This window comes from Elephantulus edwardii, unplaced genomic scaffold, assembly GCF_000299155.1.
Source record: "Elephantulus edwardii isolate Elephantulus edwardi_28Jun2011 unplaced genomic scaffold, EleEdw1.0 scaffold00247, whole genome shotgun sequence".
Taxonomy (NCBI): domain Eukaryota; kingdom Metazoa; phylum Chordata; class Mammalia; order Macroscelidea; family Macroscelididae; genus Elephantulus; species Elephantulus edwardii.
The window spans coordinates 1366818-1388667 of NW_006399997.1; the positions used below are offsets into that span (position 1 = coordinate 1366818).

The following is a 21850-nucleotide window of genomic DNA, read 5'->3' on the forward strand; positions in this document are numbered from 1 at the left end:
ACCAAGAACGAACTGGGGAGGAGGGTGGAGAAAACAGTGCAACAATGAATGAATGAAAACCCAAAATCTCTGTAAATGTTCATTAAAATGAATAAAATTTAATAATAAAAACAAACAAACTAGTATTCACAAGGGTTTTATATGTTATTCTCGCTAAGATAGACTTTTTAAGTTTGGGGATCAGAATTTCCCCCGCCCCTTTTTTTTAAACAATCTCAAGCATTTAGAAAATCATTTAAGGGAAATCTGAAGAAAAAAATTTCCTCTGATTTAATTTGAATGCATCATGTCCCATTACTCCTCCATATATTAGAATGTATTATTATTAATTTTGATCCTTATAATGTCAGTTATATTAGCAGGGACCTTTCAAACTGGCTTTAATATCCTTTCTTTAGTGCCATATCATTGTGTGGGTATTTCCTTACTTTCTTGTACAATAGTATGTCCCGGGCTCATTTTGTTTCTTCCCTTCCCTAACAGTCAAATTCAAACAAACAGAAATAGAAGTGCTAGTGACATAGTTCATAGCTATTTCTCTAAAGAGATTTTTTTCTTTTCTTTTGTGGATGGTGTTTAGAAATCAATATAAGCAGCTCAAGGTGTGCTCATTGCTACTGAGGTATTACTGATACCTAATTCCAGATACCTCTCAGTAGACAGAGGTCAAGTATAGTGTGTGATTATGGATGAGAGAGAGTGTGAATGTGTGTGTGTGTGTGTGTGTGTGTGTGTATTCTGGTCCAGTACCACAGGATGCATTTTACTTTTCTTGGATGAGAGAGTGTGTGAATGTGTGTGTGTGTGTATTTTCTGGTCCAATACCACAGGATTCATTTTACTTTTCTTCTTTTCCATGTTTTTAACTTCCTTCAAAAGTGAAAATCTAACTACTATGCTGATCCTCAGAGTATTGCATCTAAAAGCAATCTTAAAGATAAAACCTTGAGGATGCTGTATTCCAGATAAAAAGACCAAGTAATAAAGAAGTAAATAGCCATTCCAGCACACAAGGAAGTTAGTCCAGAGCTTTCACATTTAAGAATTGTGTAACAATGTATTCCAAATAGAGGAACATTAATGATATCCTGGTTAAAGATTATATTGCTTCCTGTATATCTGAAAGTTAAACAATAAATAAAGATAATTTTTAGAAAGGAATTTATACCTTTGAATTATGGTGTTGGAGAAGAATATTGAATACATCATGGACTGCCAAAAGAGCAAACAAATCTGTCTTGAAGGAAATGCAAGCAGAATGCTCCTTAGAGGCAAGGATGATAAAACTTCGTCTCACATACTTTGGGCATATTTTCATGAGGTGCTTCAGGCATATTTTCAGGAGGTGCTAGTCCTTAGAAACATCATGCTGGGAAAGGTAGAGAGTCTGTGAAAGAAAGGAAGACTCTCAATGAAATAAATCGACACAGTGACTGCCACCATAGTCTTGAACATGACAGAGATTGTAAGGATGGCGTCGGAAAGGGCAAGGTTCCCATCTGTTGTTCATAGGTCATGAGGAGTCATAGGCAACTTGATGGCACCAAACAACAATAACAAATGATATTCTAGTGCTATTTATTTTTAAAATGTGCTTTCTTTTAGAAGGTGTTTTTTGAGACTAAAATGTCCAGCATGATAGCTTTGTATTGTTCTAATAGTTGAATAATCAAATATATCCCCTGCCTCCTGCCCCTTGTCCTTCCCTCACGCTTGTGCTCTCTCTCTCTCTCTGTCTCTCTCTTCCTTCTGAGATGTCTTTTTTCTAGTTGTGTTTTTTTAGGTTTTCTTTCTAGATCTCTAAGTCTGGCATTTGTGCCTATGTGCCCCTAAAATAAGGGAGAGACTTTGGAGAGAAACTATTTCAAATGCAGGGATGCAGCTCAGGTACAGAAAAGTCCCCACTAATTATTCTTTTTTTTTTTTTTCCCCACTAATTATTCTTGAGGTGGTCTCTGCATTTTCCCCATGCTGTCCCATCTCTCAGTACACACATCCTCAGCTCTGTTTGAAAGGATTTCCTGGACATCTGGCCTGTGACAACAATGGCCTTGTAGTCTCCCCCCGGGGCTGGAAATAACTTTTTTGGGGTCATTCCTCAAGAGTTTCCTCCTTGGCTTACTTATTAGATCTGCAGTAGGACCACAGCAAGATAATTTAACGTTTGTGTCACAAAAGCATTAAATCCAGCTAGTTTGCAGGAGATCTCTGAAAATGAACCCACTTTTTCTGAGGTTTATTCTTTAAAGTGTTGCCTTACCTTTCCAGAAGACAGACCTTTTTCTGATTCATGCAGGGCCTCCTGGGGCCACTGTCTGCCCTTGTTATATTAGATTAGAGCCAGGAAAGATGTACGAGGAACAATGGCATCAAATTTAGAAACTGTGATGGAAACAACATGTGAGCAGATGCACCTACCAAGACCTCAGAGCAGAGCAGTCGGGAAGAGAGCGAGAATGACTCTGTTTATTATTATTAATCTTTGTCATGTGGTATACAATTTAATCCTCTTCCCTACTCTGTTCTCCTCCCTGGGGTTCTTCCCTGGGTTCTCTGGAGAAACCAAACCAGCCACATACAGTGGTTTATATAGATAGATATCTACATAGAGATATAAATACAGATGAATATCTATAAAGAGATATAAATACAGATAAATATCTATGTTGTTGTTGTTGTTGTTAAGTGCAGTCAAGTTGTAGAGGACTCATAGTGACCCTATGAACAAAAGACCTGAGCACTGTTCATAGAATTTCCGGAGGCAAGCCATTTCAGAAGTGGATGCCACTCCTGCTTCCAAGCTTGTTTTAATCCGGAAGCTCCACCAAACACTGTCCACCATGGATAACCACTATCGTATTTGGCACATCAGTGTCACAGTGTTTAGCATCACAACAACCACGAGTTACCTCTGTACAGCAGTGCACAGACCAGTGCTATACCACTTAGAAGAATGTTTGACAAAAAACAATTTAGACCAGGCTGGAGGGCCACAGGCCCTCAGGCCCTAATGTATTTTCAACTGGGAGGCTTTGTCACCTCCTTTCACCCTAATGCTCACCAATCTTGGCCTACAAACTTCTGTAGAACCCAGCTCTTGTATATAGATATAAATCTAAACATAAATATAGATTTATGTTAGGCGGCATTAGGCATTATAGGACCCCTAGGAGTTTTTACTGCTGACGCCTGTTCAGATATACTGGATTAAGCCAGTGTGGGTTTATGACTTTGCTTTTTTGAGCTGAATTCCACAGCCATGCTAAAGAATGTGTTTGTGCTGCTTCTGTGTTTTTATTAGGGTACCAGAACATCTCGTGAAGAGCATAACTTGGCAGACACTGCAAGCTGTAAATTTTTGCCACAAACACAATGTAAGTCTCATGATCTGTGCTTAAAAATCTTAAGCTAAGGTGAGGCTTTTGTACAGTTTATGCCTAACATTTTGGGCTGCTAATGTAAAAGTCATTGGTTCAATTCTGTCAGTTGCTCCTCAGGAGAAAGATGGACAGAGTCCTCTTATAAAGACTGAAAGCCTTGGAAAAGTTGAGAGTCAGACTCAGTTTGACGGTAATGGGGTTTTGTGATATAATTTTTACCCAAATCCTCAGAAGCCTAGTTGGGGTAAGTAAGGGCTAAAAATGCCATTTTTCTTTTTGCTCAAGAAATGGGGGGGGGCGCAGAATTTTGTCATCTTATAAGAAATTGTGTATGTAAACTAATTTGAAAGTGCTCATATTTAAGATACAATTCCACTCACTTAGAGCCTTTATTGATCTGAAGTTGCACAGGAAACTCCAGGTGACTTATGCCCATTTAGTGGCCCAAGGTGGAATCCTAAATGTGCTGTGGAGGTGCTGTTGTGTGTGTGTGGATGATATGGGTTTCTGTGAGATGCCCCAGGCTGCACATGGGCTGGCGGAGGCACAGTGAGTGCACTGCAATTCAGAGGGTGTGATTGATTGCACAGATGCCTAGAAGCTTGCTGTTTCCTGAGATACAGCATGGCCCACTACCCGAGCATAGAAACCAGATTCCAACATTAGAGCTTAATTTTGACTGCCAGGGCGGTTTGACCCCCGCATATCATCCCATGGACAGCCTGGGGCTGGTTTAACTGATAGTGCAGACCCCCTTCCTTGCACTGTGCCAGATGGCCTCTCCAGAAAGGATAAACCATGAGAGGAGCCAATACTTCTCCCCGCTTATGTGGAGGCTGCAATCCTTGTGAGAATGCATGTGTGATGGGGAGGGAGGACATCTTATAGTATTAATTGTGAGAGGAGTGTGAGCTTTCCTGACAGTAAGTAGGCTTTAGGACAGACCAGTAGGAGAGACAGTATCCGGCCCTGGGTCCAGAGTCACTAATGACAAATGTCATGCATACCGCTGTTCCCTGGAGAGCCACAGAAGCTGTTTGTCTCCAAGTGCAAGAACTGATGGGGGAAGGGTGCCGAATTCCCAGATCTGAGCAGGAGTATATTCTTGCTTACAAGGCATCTGACCATCTGTCATCATGATACTTACTGGTGCGTTCACTTATAGCAATATGTGGTAAAGGAATACAGCTCTAGGAGCCATTAGTTCCTGAGAACCAGATAGAGTATAAGAAAATAAGTGAGAAATGGCCACCCAGAAGATTTGCCAGAATCAGAAATACCCATAGGGAAATGTTGACACTGAAGGCCTTTCCGAGTGAGAACTAGGTCAAGCCCAAGAAGAATTCTGCCCTTTCTCCTCCCCTGATTTTAAAAGTAAAAAATAACCGTAGGGCTTCAGGCTGAAGGCCAAAAGAGTTTCTTTAGACTGCAGAGGGATTCCACATTCCCCTCCAGGGATCTAGGGAGGGGACAGGAAGAGTTTTTAGAACCCTGTGTGGTGCTTTGGCCCACTCAGTGGTATTTTGTTTTTCTGTGATTGTTAATTAGGCTGTTGGTTTGTTCATTGCCAAGAAATCTGTCCTTTGAAGAAGGAAATCTGTGAGGATCCTTCACTGATCCTGAACTCTCTAACATCATCCTGTTAAAGAATGTCGCCTGTGGTTGAGAAACCACAGGTGGTTTGACGTTGAATTCTGTGCTGGGGCCATATCCTGCAGGGCAGATGCCACTTGAGGACACTTGTGTGGGACGGAGCTGACACCTAGCGACTCTCACCATCCAGTGAGGGCAGCCTGCTCCTGTTTATCTGTTGGGAGGAATGTCAGAGCTGGAAGCGAGCTCTCTTGGCAAGCTGATGGTCCCCCGCCCTTCTCTTTCCCCAGTTTATCTCAGCAGACAGAGGGCTTGTCCTGTTTACTGGGAAGACTGTGCTGTGTTCTCAGTTAAACAAACCAACTGCGACTTCTCCCTGTGCACCAACTTGCTGCGCCTATAATTCTGGTGCAAGTCTCCCCGAGAGTGTTTTCATATTTCTCGTTCATTGAGAGATTCTTAGCAGAATACAAGATTCTCAGTGAAATCTCAGCTCACAGATGATGTTGTTCAATTGCAGCTAAACAATAGGGTTTTGTTTTTCAGTTTTTTAACTAAATCCCAAATACTGAGAAAAAAAATTGTTTACCAGAAATTCACATCTAATAAGGTTCTTGTATTTTATTTTCTAAATCTGGTGACCTTATTTCACCTCTTTTCCCCTTTGATCCTTTTGGGCCTGCCAGGAATTAGATTTATATGAGATTGATATTTTGTTCTTCAACAGGTAGTTTTCTATCACTTCACCCCTCATACATCTGTTTATTGTAGTGTGGTAGTTTGCATGATGGGGACACGTTTTAGCAGAACTTCAAAGATTAAGACAAGCTGGAAGAAGAACCTATGACATTGGTCAATGAAAACGTTATGTATAACAACAGAATTCTGCCTGGGATAGTGCTAGGAGATAAGTCCCTCAGGGTGAAAGGCACTTAAGATACAACTGGAGAAGAGCTCTCCTCAAAGTAGAGTTGACCTCAATGACATGACTGCAGAAATTTTTCAGACTCAAAATGAGAAGAAACAGCCGCAAATGTCCATTAATAATCAGAATGTGAAATGTGCTAAGAAGGAAAGTAGGAAAATTGATGTTGTCCAGAATTAAATAGGACACATAAAATGATACCCTATGCATTAGCAAGCTGAAATGGCTGTTAATAGCCACTTTCAGTCAGATGGTCATTTGGCCTACTATTTTGGAAATGACAAGTTGAAGAGGAATGACTTCATATTCATCATCATAAAGAACATTTCAAGTGCTGTATTAAAGTTCACGATTGTGTAAATAGGATATCCCTGTGCCTAAAAGGAAGATCAGTTAATAAATGTTGTGGAAGTTTATGCACTAATCACTAATGATGAAGATATTGGATATTGGTATCAACTTTTGCAGTCTGAAATGGATCAAACATTCAAGCAAGCCACAAAATTTGTAAACAAAGAAGTTGTAACTGTGGACTTGGTGAAAGAAATGGTGCTACGATCATATGACAGAGTTTTGCCAAACCAACAACATATTCATTAGAAATACCTTCCCCCTGCAACTTAAACAATACTCATGAAACTCACTGGATAGAATAGAAAAGGTTCAAATCAACTACATCTGTGGAAAGAGATGATGGATAAGCTCAGCAGCATCAGTCAAAACAAGGCTAGATGAAGAAGGAAGAATTTGCTCATATGCAAGTTCAAGTTGGAACTAAAGAAAATGAAAGCTTGTTATGAGAGCCAAAGTATAATCATACATATACCCCACCTGAATTTAGACCTTTCAAGATTATATTTGATATATTGGACATTAATGACTGAAGACCAAACAAGTTAAAGAATGATATTAAGGGCGACATACGTAGGGGGAAACATCCCATGGGAGATGGGAGGAACACAAAGAAAAGACCAAAATGGATGTCAGTAGAAATTCTGAAACTTGTTCTAAAATGTAGAGAAGCTAAAGCAAATGGAACAAAGTGTAATGATGTAATAAGCTAAAGAAAATATTTCAAAGGGAGGTTCAGGAAGACAAAGTGAATATTACAAAGAAATGTACCAAGAAATATAGTTAGAAAAACAAAAGGAAAGAACACATTTGGCATTTTTCAAGCTGAAACAAGTAAATAAGAAATTCAAGCCTTGAGTTTTAACAGTGAAAGAGTCTATGGGCAAAAATACAACAATACAATGGAAGCAATATATAGTCATTGTAACAAAAATAATTGATAAACATTCAACCCTTTTAGGAAGTGGCATCTGCTCAAGACCCAATAGTACTAAAGAAAGAATCCCAAACTACACCAAAGGCATGAGTGTTAGTGAAAAACAAGCTCCATGTTTTGGTGTAATACCAATTGAGGTATTTCAGCAAATAAATACAGTGCTGAAAGGGCCATTCATCTATGCCAAAAAATTTGGAAGACCTTAGCAGCTAACTGGAAGAGATCCATACTTGTACCTAATTCCAAAGAAAGATAATCCAACAGAATGCAGAAATTATTGAACAATATAATTTATACTACACACAAGTAATACATTGACATTCTGAAAAGGACATGGAAAAAGGGATATTATTACTGATGTCAGATGGATCTTGGCTGAAAGTAGATAATACCAGGAAGATGTTTACGTGTGCTTTATTGACTACACATAGTCATCCAACAGAGTGAATCATAACAAATTAAGGGTAGCACTGTAAAGATGGGAATTCCAGAACTCTTGACTGTTCATGTGGAACCTGTTCATAGATTAAAAGGCAGTAATTTGAACAGAACAAGGAAATAGTGTGTCATTTGAATTCAGGAAAGTACGCATCAGTATTGTATCATTTTGTTGTTGTTGTTGTTGAGTGCCATCGAATTGGAATGGACCCATTCCTGACCCTCTAGTTTTCAGAGGCAGTTAATCGCACAGGAGAAGATTGCCCACCCTCCTCCCACAGAGCAGCTGGTGGATCCAAACCACATGCCTTCCAGATTGTAGTGCAGTTTCTTACTTCTAGGCCACCAATGCTCCCTTGTATCATTTTACCACGTTTATTAAATCTGTTTGCAGAGTAAATAAGCAAGCCAATTGTTTCAACTTCTGTGTTAAGCTATCTCTTTGAGAATCTTCCTAGTATTTGATAGCGTCTTCATCAAATCTGAAGTCTTTTTGGCGCCTCTTGATACATGCCCAAAATATGTGATATCACATCTTGTCACCCTTACCTCCAGGGAACATCTGAGTTGTACTTCTTCCAAGAAAAACTTGCTTGTTCTTCTGGTGGTCCATGGTATATTCAGTCTTTTTCACTAGCATCACAATCTTCCTTGGTCTTCCTGATTCATTGTCATGCTTTGCATTATATGGCTGACATAACCATACTTGCTGAAAGTCAAGAGAACTTGGAGCACTGGCTAAAGAAGATCCAGTACTCGAGTCTTCTGTATTGGATTCAACCTGGATATAAAGAAAACAAAATTCTTCACCACTGGACCAGTAATAAATATAATGAAAAATGGAGAATTGCCAAGAATTTAGTTTTACTTGGATCCACAATCAGTGCCTTTGGAAGCTGCAGTTAAGAAACCAGACAGCACATTACAAAGGACAAAGAGTGGCAGAAGACCTCTGGAATAGATATGTCTTGGAGAAGGTGCATCCAGAGTACTCTTTGGAGGCAAAAATGATGAGGCTCCGCCTCATATACTTTGGACTTACTGCTAGAAGGTGCTGTTCCTTGGAGAGGGACATGATACTGGGAAGGCTGGAGGGTTGGCGCAGGAATACCCTTAGCCAGGTGAATTGACACAGTGACTGCTGCAGTGGGCTCTTGTGTGTCAGAAAGTGTGAGGATGGTTCAGGACAGGACTGGGTTCAGATCTTTTGTTCATAGGGTCACTATGAATCATACTTGACTCGATGGCACCTAACAACAACAAAGTGTTAAAAAGTTAAGATATCACTAGGAGAACAAGATGCAGTTGAGATCGGAGCAGCAGGCAGAGACTGCAGCCCTGGACCCCTGGTCCTCCACATGATTCTACTTGTCAAATCGCCCAACAGATGGCTGAGAAAATTCAACAATGAAATCAGTATGAGAGAAATGGTGAAAATACAACCAAGCTTACCATGACAATTAGAGCTTTGTTGCAGAATCTGAAGGGAAAGATCTCCCTTTTGAAGGACTTATTGCTAAGAGCTGTGTCAACACATCAGATAACCCAACTTGAAGGGGATTGAAGACAGAACCTACTGGATGATCTTGTAACTCGAGAGAGACTTCTGGCATCCTTTAAGAATGAGGGTGCAGAACCAGATGTAATCAGGTCCAGCTTGATGACTGGAGGGCCTCAGCGAGGAGCACCCAACCCTCGGCTCCTTGAGAAGCCTGAGGAGACGAGAGGCTTAGGTTTTGATGAAATCTGGCAACAGCAGCAGAGAATTATCCAAGAGCAGGATGCCGGTCTTGAAGCCCTTTCCTCCATCATAAGTCGCCAAAAACAAATGGGACAGGAGATTGGGAATGAATTAGATGAACAAAATGAGATAATTGATGACCTTGCCAACCTGGTGAAGAATACGGATGAGAAACTTCGCACTGAAACCTGCCGGGTGAGCATGGTGGACAGAAAGTCTACATCATGCGGGATGATCATGGTCATTTTATTGCTGCTCGTGGCTATTGTGGGTGTTGCCGTCTGGCCCACCAGCTAATGGCAGCACCAGCACCAGCCGAAGGCCCAGCTCCCTCTTGCACCACAAAACCTGCTCTCAATAAATGTCCACTGTGCCCCCCTCCAAAAAAAAAAGATGCAGTTGAACCATTCCATGATATTTTCCATTGCCTCATGTGGATGCTAAAGCTGAACAGTGAATAATAAAAAAGACTGAAGAATTGATGCTTTTTAATTGCTGTATTGACAAAGAGTATTGAATATACCTCAGATTGCCACATAACCAACCAAATCTCTCCTGGAAGACGTACAGCCAGAATGCTCATTAGAAGTGATTTTGTCTCACATTCTTTAGATATGTTAATGCGGGGCGCTACCTACAGATGGACATCATGCTTAGAAAAGTAGGTGAGTGAAAAAAAAGGCTCAATTAGATGGATTGACACAGTGGCTGTAATAATGGGCTCGAACACAGCAAAAATTACAATGACAGAACAGGGCTGGGCAGGGTTGTGTTGTTCATAAAGTCACTATTGGAACCGACTTGCTGGGACCTATAGCAATAACATTTTTATCTTTCCAAGGGGGCAACGGCCGACTAAAAAAGAAGTTGTTTAAAACCTGCAAACTCACTGCTATCTTTTCGATTCCAACCCATACCAGCCTTCCGTCTGGTTTTTGAGGCTGTTATTGGACCGGGAGGAGACTGCTCATCTTTCTCCCAGGTTGCTGCTGGTGGATTCAGACCTCCAGAACACCTGCCCTTTGGGTAGCAGTACAACTTCCTACCGTGGTTTCTCATGTATTTGTTAAATAGGTAGTGTTTTCTCTATCCTATATTTTACAGATGCTCCTTACTAATCTGTTTTTACTTTGATTTATCTTTATGACTAGTGCATACATAGAGATGTAAAGCCAGAAAATATCCTCATCACAAAACGCTCCGTGATTAAGCTTTGTGACTTCGGCTTTGCTCGGCTTTTGAGTGAGTATGTAAAAGATGGAAACGCTTCTTTTATGATAAAGGAGCTAAGTGGTACAGAAAATCGGTTTTTGCACTTTAATAGCATAATGTTTCTGGTGATAATAACTATGTAAGTGCTGAATATGTAGCTGCATCGCAAGGGTTTAAAATATATGTTACATTTAAGTTACAGCATGATAAAGTTGATAGTAAAAACTATCTTTCTCTGTTTCTACTTTTTTTAAGAATAGTACTTTTTAAAAAATGTAGAACAGTATTTTTAAGAATATTTAGATGAGCAATGTTCAGCTATGACTCCAGATATTTCTTATTTATGTTTCCCAACCCCCTTAAGGATTCTGGTTTAATTGGATTGGGGTTGAGCCCAAATACTAGCATTTTTAAAAAACCGTGTACCCTAGAGTCCCTGAGTGGTGCAGACTGTTAACGTGTTTGACAGCTAACTGAAAGGTTGGAAGTTCAAGTCCACCCAGAGACACCTTAGAAAGCCTAGCAATCTCTTTCGGAAAAACAGCATCAAAACCCTACTGAACGACAGCTGTACTCTGACACATATGGGGTCTCCTGAGGTGGAGGCTGACTCTATTGCAACTGAGAAAAAATTTTGGGGTGATTTAATGTGCAATGAATATTGAGAAGCACTGATTTAGAAATTGGGCATGCACAAGCTTGATTTTTCAGGTCTTCCCCTCTTGGCTGATTCGGGCCCTCCCTTGCTCTTTCTGCTTTCCATGTCCCATCACTGGCCAGCTGGACCGAGTGACTACTACACAGATTATGTTGCTACCAGATGGTACCGCTCCCCGGAGCTGTTAGTGGGAGACACGCACTACGGCCCCCCAGTTGATGTTTGGGCCATTGGTTGTGTCTTCGCTGAGCTGCTGTCAGGCATGCCTCTGTGGCCAGGAAAATCAGATGTGGATCAACTCTACCTGATTAGGAAAACCTTGGGTAAGTTGTGGTTTTGTCCCATTTTTAGGGGAACTGGATATTTTTACCCCTGCTAGGCCAGAGCAGAGCACAAATTTCTGGTTTCTTCTCCTGTCCCAGGTTTTGCTTAGGCTATTGTGATCCATTGAGTTCTCACTGACATTTTCTAAAGCAGATCTCCAGGTCTTTATTCCTAATCCATCTTAGTCTGGTGGCTCTGCCACTCAAGATAATATTGCTGTTGATGCTATGTGCCATCGAGTCAGATCCTCCAGTGGGTTTTCGGAAGCTGTAAATTTCACTGGAGGAGAAAGCACATCTTTTTCCCATGGAGCAGTTGGTAGATTCAGACCAACTGATTCTGAGTTGGCAGCCCAACTCTTGCTCCCTGTTCAGGATAATAGCATCACACAAGTTTCACTGACAGATGGATGGTGAACATGCATGAGTTTTATTGACCAGCAACAGAAAAGTCCACCACTTGAACACAGTAGGTAGTAAATCTTTGCTGATAACTTAGTTTTGTCCAGTGACCTGTTAGGGACCATGTAGCCTGCCTTTGGTGTGTTTCCTCTGATGGTTGTAGGGCATTCCCTCAGCTCCCTCCAGCTCTCTGGATGAGAAGGTTACTCCATTCGGGAGCTGTTTCCTGGAGAAGCCCACTGGGATCTGGGGCAAGGCTTTGGAGTGATAGGTTTTGGTTGCTCTTCCAAAACAGAGGGTGGTGACAGTTTCAGGCTCTGAGTGAGAGGTGACTTTCCAAACTGGTGGAATTAGGCAGCTTGCTCCACTCAGGTAGGAACCCCAGCTTAGTCCATGGCAGCCGATGAGGAACCCCTGCTTGGAAAGTTTTTGTTTTCTATTTTGCCCTCGTGAGTGGGCCTAGGTGTTCCTAAGAGCAGCACTTCTGAACATCTCCTTATCTTTATCTTATAAAGGGCTTTTCCAAGTGTGGTGTGCCTAACATATTACTATTTGCTGACATATAGGCAAGATAAACTTCACCTAATGTAAAATTGCTCCTTTTGTTGCACTGCTTCACATAAATGCTTCTAAGCAGTGGAAGAAACAGAATCCCCAGGTGATCTCTAATCGATATAACAACAAGAAAAACTCAATTGAAATTTATATCTGTCAGATTGGTTCTGATTTTCTGAGGCTGCAAATTATAATGAGAGGAGGCTGCCCATCTTCTCCCTTGGAACTTCTGGGGGTGCTTTTTGGTCTGCAGCACAAATTGCTTTGCACTATACCACCAGAGCGCCTTGCAAACAAGAAAAGATCGTTCCGCTTCAGAAACTTCTTGCTTCTAGCTAGAAAATCTTTCATGATCTGTTCCTTTCCTTCCTGAGATGGTTATCAGATACTTGGTGTGCCAGGCACTGTTCTAAGTGCTAAGCCAGTGCCTTCTTATCTCAGTCCATCTGACTTCAGTCACCATCACTGATTTGTAGTCACACTTTTTTCTGAGAACAGAATGCATTATTTTGTTTGCACATGTTCCTAACATATTGGGTTTGGATTCCTCACAGACATTGTAGCCCTTGAGCAGTGAGACCATTGCAACCTTCAGTTTCTGTTGCGTACCTCCACTGTGCCCACCACAGTGCCCTGCTCATCGTGGGCCTGAGTAAGAGCCGCTGAATGCTGTTCCCTCAGAAATGAAACAACAAGCACAGACAGACCCAGCACTTACAGGTGGAAGCCTGACGTCAATGATTGCTGATATTCTTACTTTACACCTGTCCTTCTTCTTGTCCAAAGGGGATCTCATTCCTAGACACCAGCAAGTATTTAGCACGAATCAGTACTTCAGTGGTGTGAAAATTCCAGACCCTGAAGATATGGTGAGTGACTCATCATGGAGGGAGATTAGCGTGTAAGAGCTGGGATTACCAGGGTGGTTAAGTGGCTAATGTCTGTTTATATGGTGGCTTGCAGAGCTGGCCTGGTCACACTGGTTAGGGCTTGCTTGTTGGTTATCTGCCTGAGCCCAGTGGCCCATCCTGCACTAGAAGGCCAGTCTAAGGGTGCAGAGGAAAACCGGTACAGCATGGCTAGCAAGACTCGGGCTTTCCGGTTAATTTGGAGATTGTTCAGTCAGCATAGTGGACAGTGAGGCAACGTTGCCTGTTTGAACTACACCAGCTTTTCATCATCAATAGCAATTGAATAGAGGTAGTTAAATCACATACTACTGGGATTTTAGCAGAACTTTCAGACCCTGATCATTGGAGGAAACGTTGACTTTTCCCCAGTATTGTCCAAGTCTTCTTTTCTAACATGTTCTTACCATGGGGAGATCATAGAGAAAATCATTATGAACTTGTTTGTCCAAATGTGGAGAAAACACTCATTAAGAAAAATCAAACCAAACCTAAAAATTTGTATGCCTTAACCTACTTCTAATAGTTTATCTCAATGAAACCATTAGACATGGATGTTATTTGATAGAAATCCTTTCTTCACTGTTCTATCATTAATTGTTGTTGTGTACTTGTTGGAACTAACCCATAGCTGACCCTTCAGTGGGTATTCAATTCTATCACAAGGGGATCAGTTAAATGTTTCAGTGCTTTCTTATAATAGAAATACAACAGCACCACTAAAAACAGATCTCTAAGTATTGCCGGGAAAAAGGTCTACAACCTAATGTTAAATGGAGGGCGGGGTGGGGGGAGAAGGTTATGAACATCTAATTTATATTCATAGGCGTGTGTGTGTGTGTGTGTGTGTGTGTGTATTTACAGATATAAAATTATTACAACCTCTAAAAAAATCATGCCATGATTTTTGCAATTGTAAAATAAATGACTATGAGCATATATATATGCCAAATTATAAACAGTGGGTGACCCTTTGTGGTAAGCTTTAGAGATGCTTAAATTTTGTGCAATTCTGAGGGAAGTATTTTCAAATTGAAACTAGCTCTCTGGTTACTCACTGTCTTCGGATAGATGTTCCATCTGTCCCACCATGGTGTGCTGACCTGTCCTCCCCCTGGGCTCCCCCGCAGTGAAAGCTTCCACCCCGCCCCAACTCCCCTCTCCCAGCAAGAGGAAAAGTGGCTCGTGCTGGAAATGAGAGACAAGAATGACACCTGGCATATGGGAGGTGACCCACAGGCTCCCTTGTGACCTGGACATCCCCGGTTCCTCACGGAACGTCCCTGAGCGATTTCCTGTTCCTACGCCTACCAGCGAAGCCTCAGAGAGAAGCCAGACTTCATAAATGTACAAAGCTTCCCAGGCTTTCCCAGAGGTTGTCCCGCGGGAGAGATTTCCTGTTGACAGAAACACAGGAAGAAGCTGTGCGGGGGCTGCACTGGTCCAACATCTGTGCCCACGTCCCTCTGCCGGTTAGCAGCCTTGATGGAGGGAAGCGTGCTTGCTTCAGGGGCTGGGAAACTGGCTCAGCAGGCAGGATGAGCTCCAGTGCATCCCAGCCACCAGCCAGCCTCGTCCTAGGCCTTGTCGCTGAGACAGCGGAGCCTAGTGTCAGCAATGTTAGGTCAATTCCTGCCAGTGGAACATAGAGAGGTAGCTTGAGAGTGATTTAAGCTGAGAGAGGAGATCTGTTCTCAAGAGCCAATACAAATCTACTTTAACGATGTTCTTTTCCTGGTGAATTTAAAACAAAAATAAACCCAAACCTCCTGCCTTCAACTCATAGCAACCATATAGGATAGAGTAGAACTGTCTCTTGGGTTTCCCAGGCTGCAAACTTTATGGAAGCAGACTGCTACCTCTTTGTTCCACAGAGCAGCTTGTAGGTTCAAACCGCTGACCTTCAGTTAGCATCTGAATGCTTTAACTTTTGTGCCACCAGGACTTTTTATTTTTAAAAATAATTTGTTGTGTTAACATTTTAAACATTTATATATATATATTAATATATTCATTTACATTATATTTCACTCATTAATATTGTGGGGCTTTTTCTCCTTCACAATCATGTTTCTAATAACTACTTTTATGAAAGCATTTAAGCCCTCTGCTCAATGCCTAGTGCCTTAATACCAGGTTTGCATATCTCTGTCACACCAGTACTCTGAGGTACAAGTGTGTCCCTTTTGCTGAAAAATCCTGTTTCTACTTGGAAACTTTGATCATCTGCATCCACAAGCAAAGTCCAGTCCAAAGCACCAAGACTTTGTTTTATTGAATTTCACTTACTGCCGTCTAGTTAAAGGTGCTCTGGTAGCCTAGTGATAAGAAGCTATGCTGCCAACCCAAAGGCACATGGTTCAAATCCACCAGTTGCTCTGTGAAAAAAAGATGGGTGACCTCCCAGGCAATTTATAGCCTTTGAAAACTTGCTGAAGGGTCAGCTAAGAGTTGGTTCTGACTTGACCATCATGTTAATCGCACATAACAACAGCCGTTGAGCTGAGTCTGACTCACAGCAGTCCTACACTGGGTTTGTCAGCTTGGAAATCCTGATGGGAGGACACTGCCCATCTTTTTCCCAAGGAACTCCTAGTGGATTCTCATTGCTGACTTCGGTTAGTAGTCTGATAAGTTTTGAACTCTAAAACAGAGGCTCTCCTCTCAGGCTTTAACCAGTTGTGTGCACAATCACAAGTTGGCTGTACAGGCTGGTTTCCATGTTGGTAACAACAGGGTATATTAAGTAACTTCACCACAACACAGGATTGTGCTTCAGTGAATGAGCGTGCTGGCTCCCCTGCCTCCCACATGCACAGGACCATCCTTACCGCAGTACTCTGTGGCCATTTATCTCGCTCATCTTGGCTGGTTGGTATTTTTTTTCAGCTTTCCTCCTTCATGAGCTTTTTTGTCAGTGGTCTGTCTCTTTAAATGGCCTGTTTGTCTCCCTGACATTTGGCATTCCTTCCACTTTATAGTATTTGTTGTTCCTGATTATCTCCAGCATGTGACTGAAGCAAAATTGCCTTATATGGGCAAAGGATAATTGATGGATGTCTACTTAGAAACCTCTTTAAACAGGAGGCAGACAGGGAAACAGCAGGCCTTTGTAGGAGACAATACTATTTATTCCAGAAAACCAAGAAACATCTGGAAATTACCTAGGCAGGGGAGGCAAAATAAACTATTTTTAAGCTCCCTTTATATAATACCAATCAATGCAATGATTATATTCTCACTTAAGTGGATTCTAATAATTATGCTATGGAAAGCCAAGGTACAGAAATTGAGGCATTTAAAGAATGAAATGGCAGTCATTCAGCTGTGTGGTTTTTCTCTCTCTCCACAGGGCTCTCTCGTAATCTGTTGCCTGCGTTGTTTCTGTAGGAAGTGAAGGGAACGGTTAGGAAGTAAATTTAGAAAAATTGTTTGAAAGTGAGACAAGAAGGAGCTTATGAAACAGTAGGAATATGGTTTCAGGTAGGTGGAAAGGGCAATGGAGAAAAGGAAGTTATCAGAGAAGGTTTCTCTCACTCAGAAGAAATTTTAACTAATCAATACTTAAATATGTAACACAAATAAAAACTGTCTTTTCTTCTCTTTTTACAGGAGCCACTTGAATTAAAGTTTCCAAACATTTCTTATTCTGCCTTGGGGATTTTGAAGGTATAAGTATAGCTTCCAACAGAACAGGAGGCTACCATCAGTGGGGATTTGGGATTACTTATATCAGTCTATGCAATGAAAAGAAAATTATTTCTTTGACAAACCTCGTTTTAAAAAAGTATAAATACAGAGTATTTCCAGCTTTTAAAATAGCACCTGTTCTGTTAAAATGAGAGTATCTTAAATGTTTCTCACTTTAAATAATCTAACCATATGTCTGAAATCTATTTATACAAAAGGGAAGTTTCAGGGGGCTGGTGTTTATAGTACAAAAGGAACTTTTCTTAAAAAAAAATGCACACTCAGATGCCACTTTTGTATGTTTCTTCATTATCATTTTCTATCCAAAGTGGCAAAATCATCCATGTTCACAGAATATTGTGACAATAAAATGAAAATATAATGTCTTGGATTTATTTTTACTTTTTTATTTTAAAAATGTCTCTGTAGGCAATTGCATCTTTTCTTTTCCTTTACCTAAGTACTTTTAGTTGTAAATTTAGTTGGGTTCATTTTGACTGGGAATGATAAAAATTAGATAAAAAAAGGAAAGGAAAATTTAGGTACAGCGAGATTTATAAATTCTGTCCGTGTATTGAGGATAGAAAGGCTTCTTCATCTGATTTATTCAAGAGAGGCATCAATGATGAGAGGAGGACATTGTGCTTGGCAAAGTAGATGTTTTTGTTAAGTGCTGTCGAGTCATAGATGATTCATAGTGACCCTATGAACGAAAGTCCTCAACACTTGTGTGACTTTCATCCTTTCTCCAGGTTCATAGGGTTTCTGGAGGCATGCTATTACAGAAGTGGATGCCACTCCTGCTTCCAATCTTGTTTTAATCGGGGATCTTTACCAAACACTGTCTGCCATGGGTAACCATTAACACATTTGCCACATCAGTGTCACAGTGTTCAGCTTCACAGCAACCACGAGTTACCTCTGTTCGGCAAGTGGACACTCCAGGCCTATACAACCTAGAAGAATGTTTGGAGAACACACTGCTAAGAGAAGCAAAATTTGCTCACAGTCACACAACTAATCAGTGCCCAGGGATGCTATGATCTCAATCAAAATGCACAGCAAAACCTGTGAAACCTAGAATTTGCGGGGACTGCCTTGTTTCCCAAATCTCACACATTTTCTGCCTTTGACAGGGTACCAAATTATAAAACAAAACATAACAAATCCCCAAGGTGTCCAAAGTTATAAACCTTTAAGCAAGCAGATTGCTTTATCTTTCCCCTGGTCATAGATCTTAACTGATCACGACCAGAGCTCTATGAGAGGGCCGTTTTCCCACAGCTCTCTATTGAGGGAAATAACTGAGCTTTTCTTTGGACAGTTTGCACCTTACGCAGTTTCCAGTTTTTGCAGGTTTTACTGTATCTATTGAAACACTTCGGAAGTGGCAATTCCTGGAACTCTCCTATTCCCTAAGACCCAAGGAAGGATGCTGAGTTTTAAGAGTGAAGATGTGCCCTAAAGTGTCAAGAGATTTAAAAAATAAAAACATGACAATGATGAGCAAAATTATCATCTGCACGGCTGTTACCTACCAAGTACCTGCATCAAAGTAGAGGGACAGTAAAAAAAAAAACAAAACAAGGTAGACTTTCAATGAGATTAATTAATGTGTTGGTTGCAACAATGAGCTCAAACATAATTATAAGGATACTGTAGAAATTGACAGTGTTTCTTTCTATTATACATACAATTACTATGGGCTTACGGGCAATTTCATGACACCTAAAAAAAAATCTTAATTTCATTTGTCTTGGTTATTGGGTTGGTATTAGGGTCCGTGGCACCTAACAACAATATATATATAAGGGAGCTCTAGGGGCCTTGTCCATAGAGAATTGTGCTGCTAACACAAAGGTGGCACCTGGTGATTCCACTCCACCTGTGAGTCCTCAGGAAAAAGGGCAGTCTCCTCCAGTATGATGTACAGCCTCAAAAAACCCACTGGAGGGTCAGCTGTGAGTTAGATCTGATTCCACGGCTCTGGCTGTGACTGACCTTGTTAGACAAATGTACACAATTTGTGCTTATAAATGCATTGATTGTTTCTGAAAAGATACGTTTTAAAAAAAGTAAAAAGTAGCTGATTCTAAGTAGAAGAATCAAAGATTGGGTTGGTGGAGAGATTTTGGTATATACTGCATGATTTTTTAAAACCATATGTAGTATTATTTTTACTGCAATCCTGAAGGTACGTGGTTCCAATCCACCAGATGCTCTGCTGGAGAAGGAGGGGCAATCTCTTCCTGTGCCAATCAGATCTAACTTGATGGTACACAACAAGAAAAAAAAAAAATTAAAAACACACACACAAAGAAATCCCTATATGTAGGGCATTATGACTATCATAAGAGTCCGGAATGAAGGTATTCGAGTATTGCAGATTCGAGTATACTCGGGGTGGGGGTGGGGGGGTGCGGGGGATTGTATACCAATGAAGGAATTTTTTACTTTTCAAAGAGAAGAGCAAACTGGGGGTAGGGGTGGGGTGGGCGGGGAGAAAAGTGCAACAATGAATGAATGGAAATCCAAAATATCTGTAAGTGTTCACTGAAATTAATAATAAAAAAATCCCTATCTGTAGTTATTCTTTTTAATAAAAACACTAGGTTTTTATCAAGTATATGCAAGGGACCAAACTGTTGAGAACAATTATCCCAGTTAACCATTTAAGTGAAAATGTATGTCCTACTCCCTCAGAGCAGAACACTAACAGCCTCAAGAACAGAAGATGGTAGAGAAAAGACAACAGTTTCTTGCTCCTGTGCCTTCTTGTTACGTGCTGTTGAGTTGGAACTAGCTCACCGCTGACCCTCCAGAGGGTTCTCAGAGGCTGTAAATCGCACAGGCGGAGATCGCCCATCCTCCTCCTGCGGAGCAGCCAGTGGATGCAAATCACTTGGCTTTCAGTTGGCAGAACAGCTGCTTACAACTCGGCCAGCAGAGTTCAGAATTTTAGTCATTTCTTTCTTTTGGGTACTCATTGAGGAATAACAGTAGGAGAAACTAAAATCAGGTTTTTGGTTTGGTTATTTAAGTTCAGGGTTGTTTCACCCCCCCACCCCCCACTCTTGTTTCATGTTTGGGAGGGTAGAGGGACAGCGAAAGAGAGGAAGACCCTTGATGAGATGGATTGATCCATTGACTGGGGTAATAGGTGTAGTAGGTGTGTCAGAGACAATAAGGTTGGCTCAGGATGCAGCGGGGTTTAGAGCTGTTTGTACATAGGGTTACTTTGAGTCTCAAGCTAATCGATGGACATAACAACTCTTGTTGGATAGATTGAAAGCAGCATAGAAACTTCCAATGGTATTATTTATTATACGAAATAATGGCTTGTATGAAATAAATAAGTTAAAAAATACATATCTGCAAACAACATCAAAACAAAAACCAACAACTCTTGTTTCGAACTAGAGGTAACCCTTCATAGAATAAATAAAAATGAGTTGTCATGAGTTCAAAGAAGTGAAAATAAGCTATTTTCTGTTCCTTTAGGGCTGTCTCCACATGGACCCTGCTGAGAGACTAACGTGTGAACAGCTATTGCAGCATCCATATTTTGACAGCATCAGAGAAATAGAGCACTTGGCAAAAGAGCACGAGAAACCTACCAGAAAGGCTCTAAGACAGAGCCGAAAGCACTTGCCTGGTGTAACAATGGTGCCTTGTTTTACAGACGCATCCAAGGTCAGAGTTTCAAATTATCTCCGCAGGGTCCCTTGGTACAGAGGGTCAGAACCAGTAGATCTGAGGGTGGCAAGAGTGGCCGCAGCTACAACACCCACATTCCAGTGCTAAGGAGGAGACCATGTGGTTAACCTGGTCCCCAGTGACAGCTGTCTTCTCCCTAGATCCTGATGCTATCCTTGCCATGCAGGGCACGTTGGAAAACGTAATTAAGATTTATTTCAGGTAGCAGCTTCTCTCCCATGACTCTGCATCGTGTTTGCCTTCAGTGTTGACATTTGAGTTTTATCCAGAAAAGAAACTTGTCTTCCTCCCTGTCCATTTAAAGATAATCTTCCGAGCCTGGTAGAGTGATGAATGCTTTCGGCGATGTCAGCAGAATGGCACATTTAGCCAGAGAACAGCTTCCACACTGCACTCTGGAAGCCTGTGAAGAATTGTTAGGGATGTAAAGCAGCAGAAAAGCCTTAACATCTTGGTTTTTCCACCATTGTCCAAAAGCCAAAAGCTATAATTTACAATGTACTATAGTTAGAACCAAAGAGCTGTGGTAGTGGAGTAAATTACAAGTCGTGCTGCCAAACAAATAGATTGGGTGGGCGGTTCAAATCCACCAGCTGCTCCAGGAAAGAAAGAGGGTTGGTCTCCTCCCAGATGGAGAGTTGTTGTGAGTTGGAACCTACCCACTTGGCATCTGTAATTTTCTGGTTGGGGGGTTTTGTTTATTTGGAAAGAAAAAAAGAGGTAAGGAGAAAGGACCGCTGCCGGCAGAGTGGGGGAGGGAGACTGCAGCAATACAGTAACAACGCCATCGTGCTGGGTTTTATAGTTAAAACCATACATGATCTGGCTGTTCTTGGTCATCTGCCTCAGTGGCTTTTTACCTATAAATCATCTCACCTTTGCAGAACTGCTGCACTGCCCAGCCTTGCATGGCCTCTGGGGTGGGGGCCAGTGTGCAGTATGGAAGTTAAGGAGGAGTCTTATTACAGCAGATGCAACCTTCCAGTCAGCCAGAATAAGAGATTAGGAATGGTTTTTACT

General features: G+C 41.3%; 1 protein-coding gene and 1 pseudogene across 1 annotated transcript in view; both read left to right on the plus strand.

The window, feature by feature from the left end:
- Nucleotides 1-21850, plus strand: part of CDKL1 (cyclin-dependent kinase-like 1 (CDC2-related kinase)) — a 68843-nt gene that overhangs the window by 45393 nt on the left and 1600 nt on the right. Inside the window, exons 3-8 of the mRNA XM_006899200.1 lie at nucleotides 3302-3374; nucleotides 10517-10607; nucleotides 11358-11558; nucleotides 13302-13384; nucleotides 17036-17092; nucleotides 20615-20806. Of these exons, the coding sequence (XP_006899262.1) occupies nucleotides 3302-3374; nucleotides 10517-10607; nucleotides 11358-11558; nucleotides 13302-13384; nucleotides 17036-17092; nucleotides 20615-20806 (697 nt within the window). The remainder of the gene's footprint in view (nucleotides 1-3301; nucleotides 3375-10516; nucleotides 10608-11357; nucleotides 11559-13301; nucleotides 13385-17035; nucleotides 17093-20614; nucleotides 20807-21850) is intronic.
- On the plus strand, nucleotides 8924-9662 carry LOC102846077 (annotated as a pseudogene).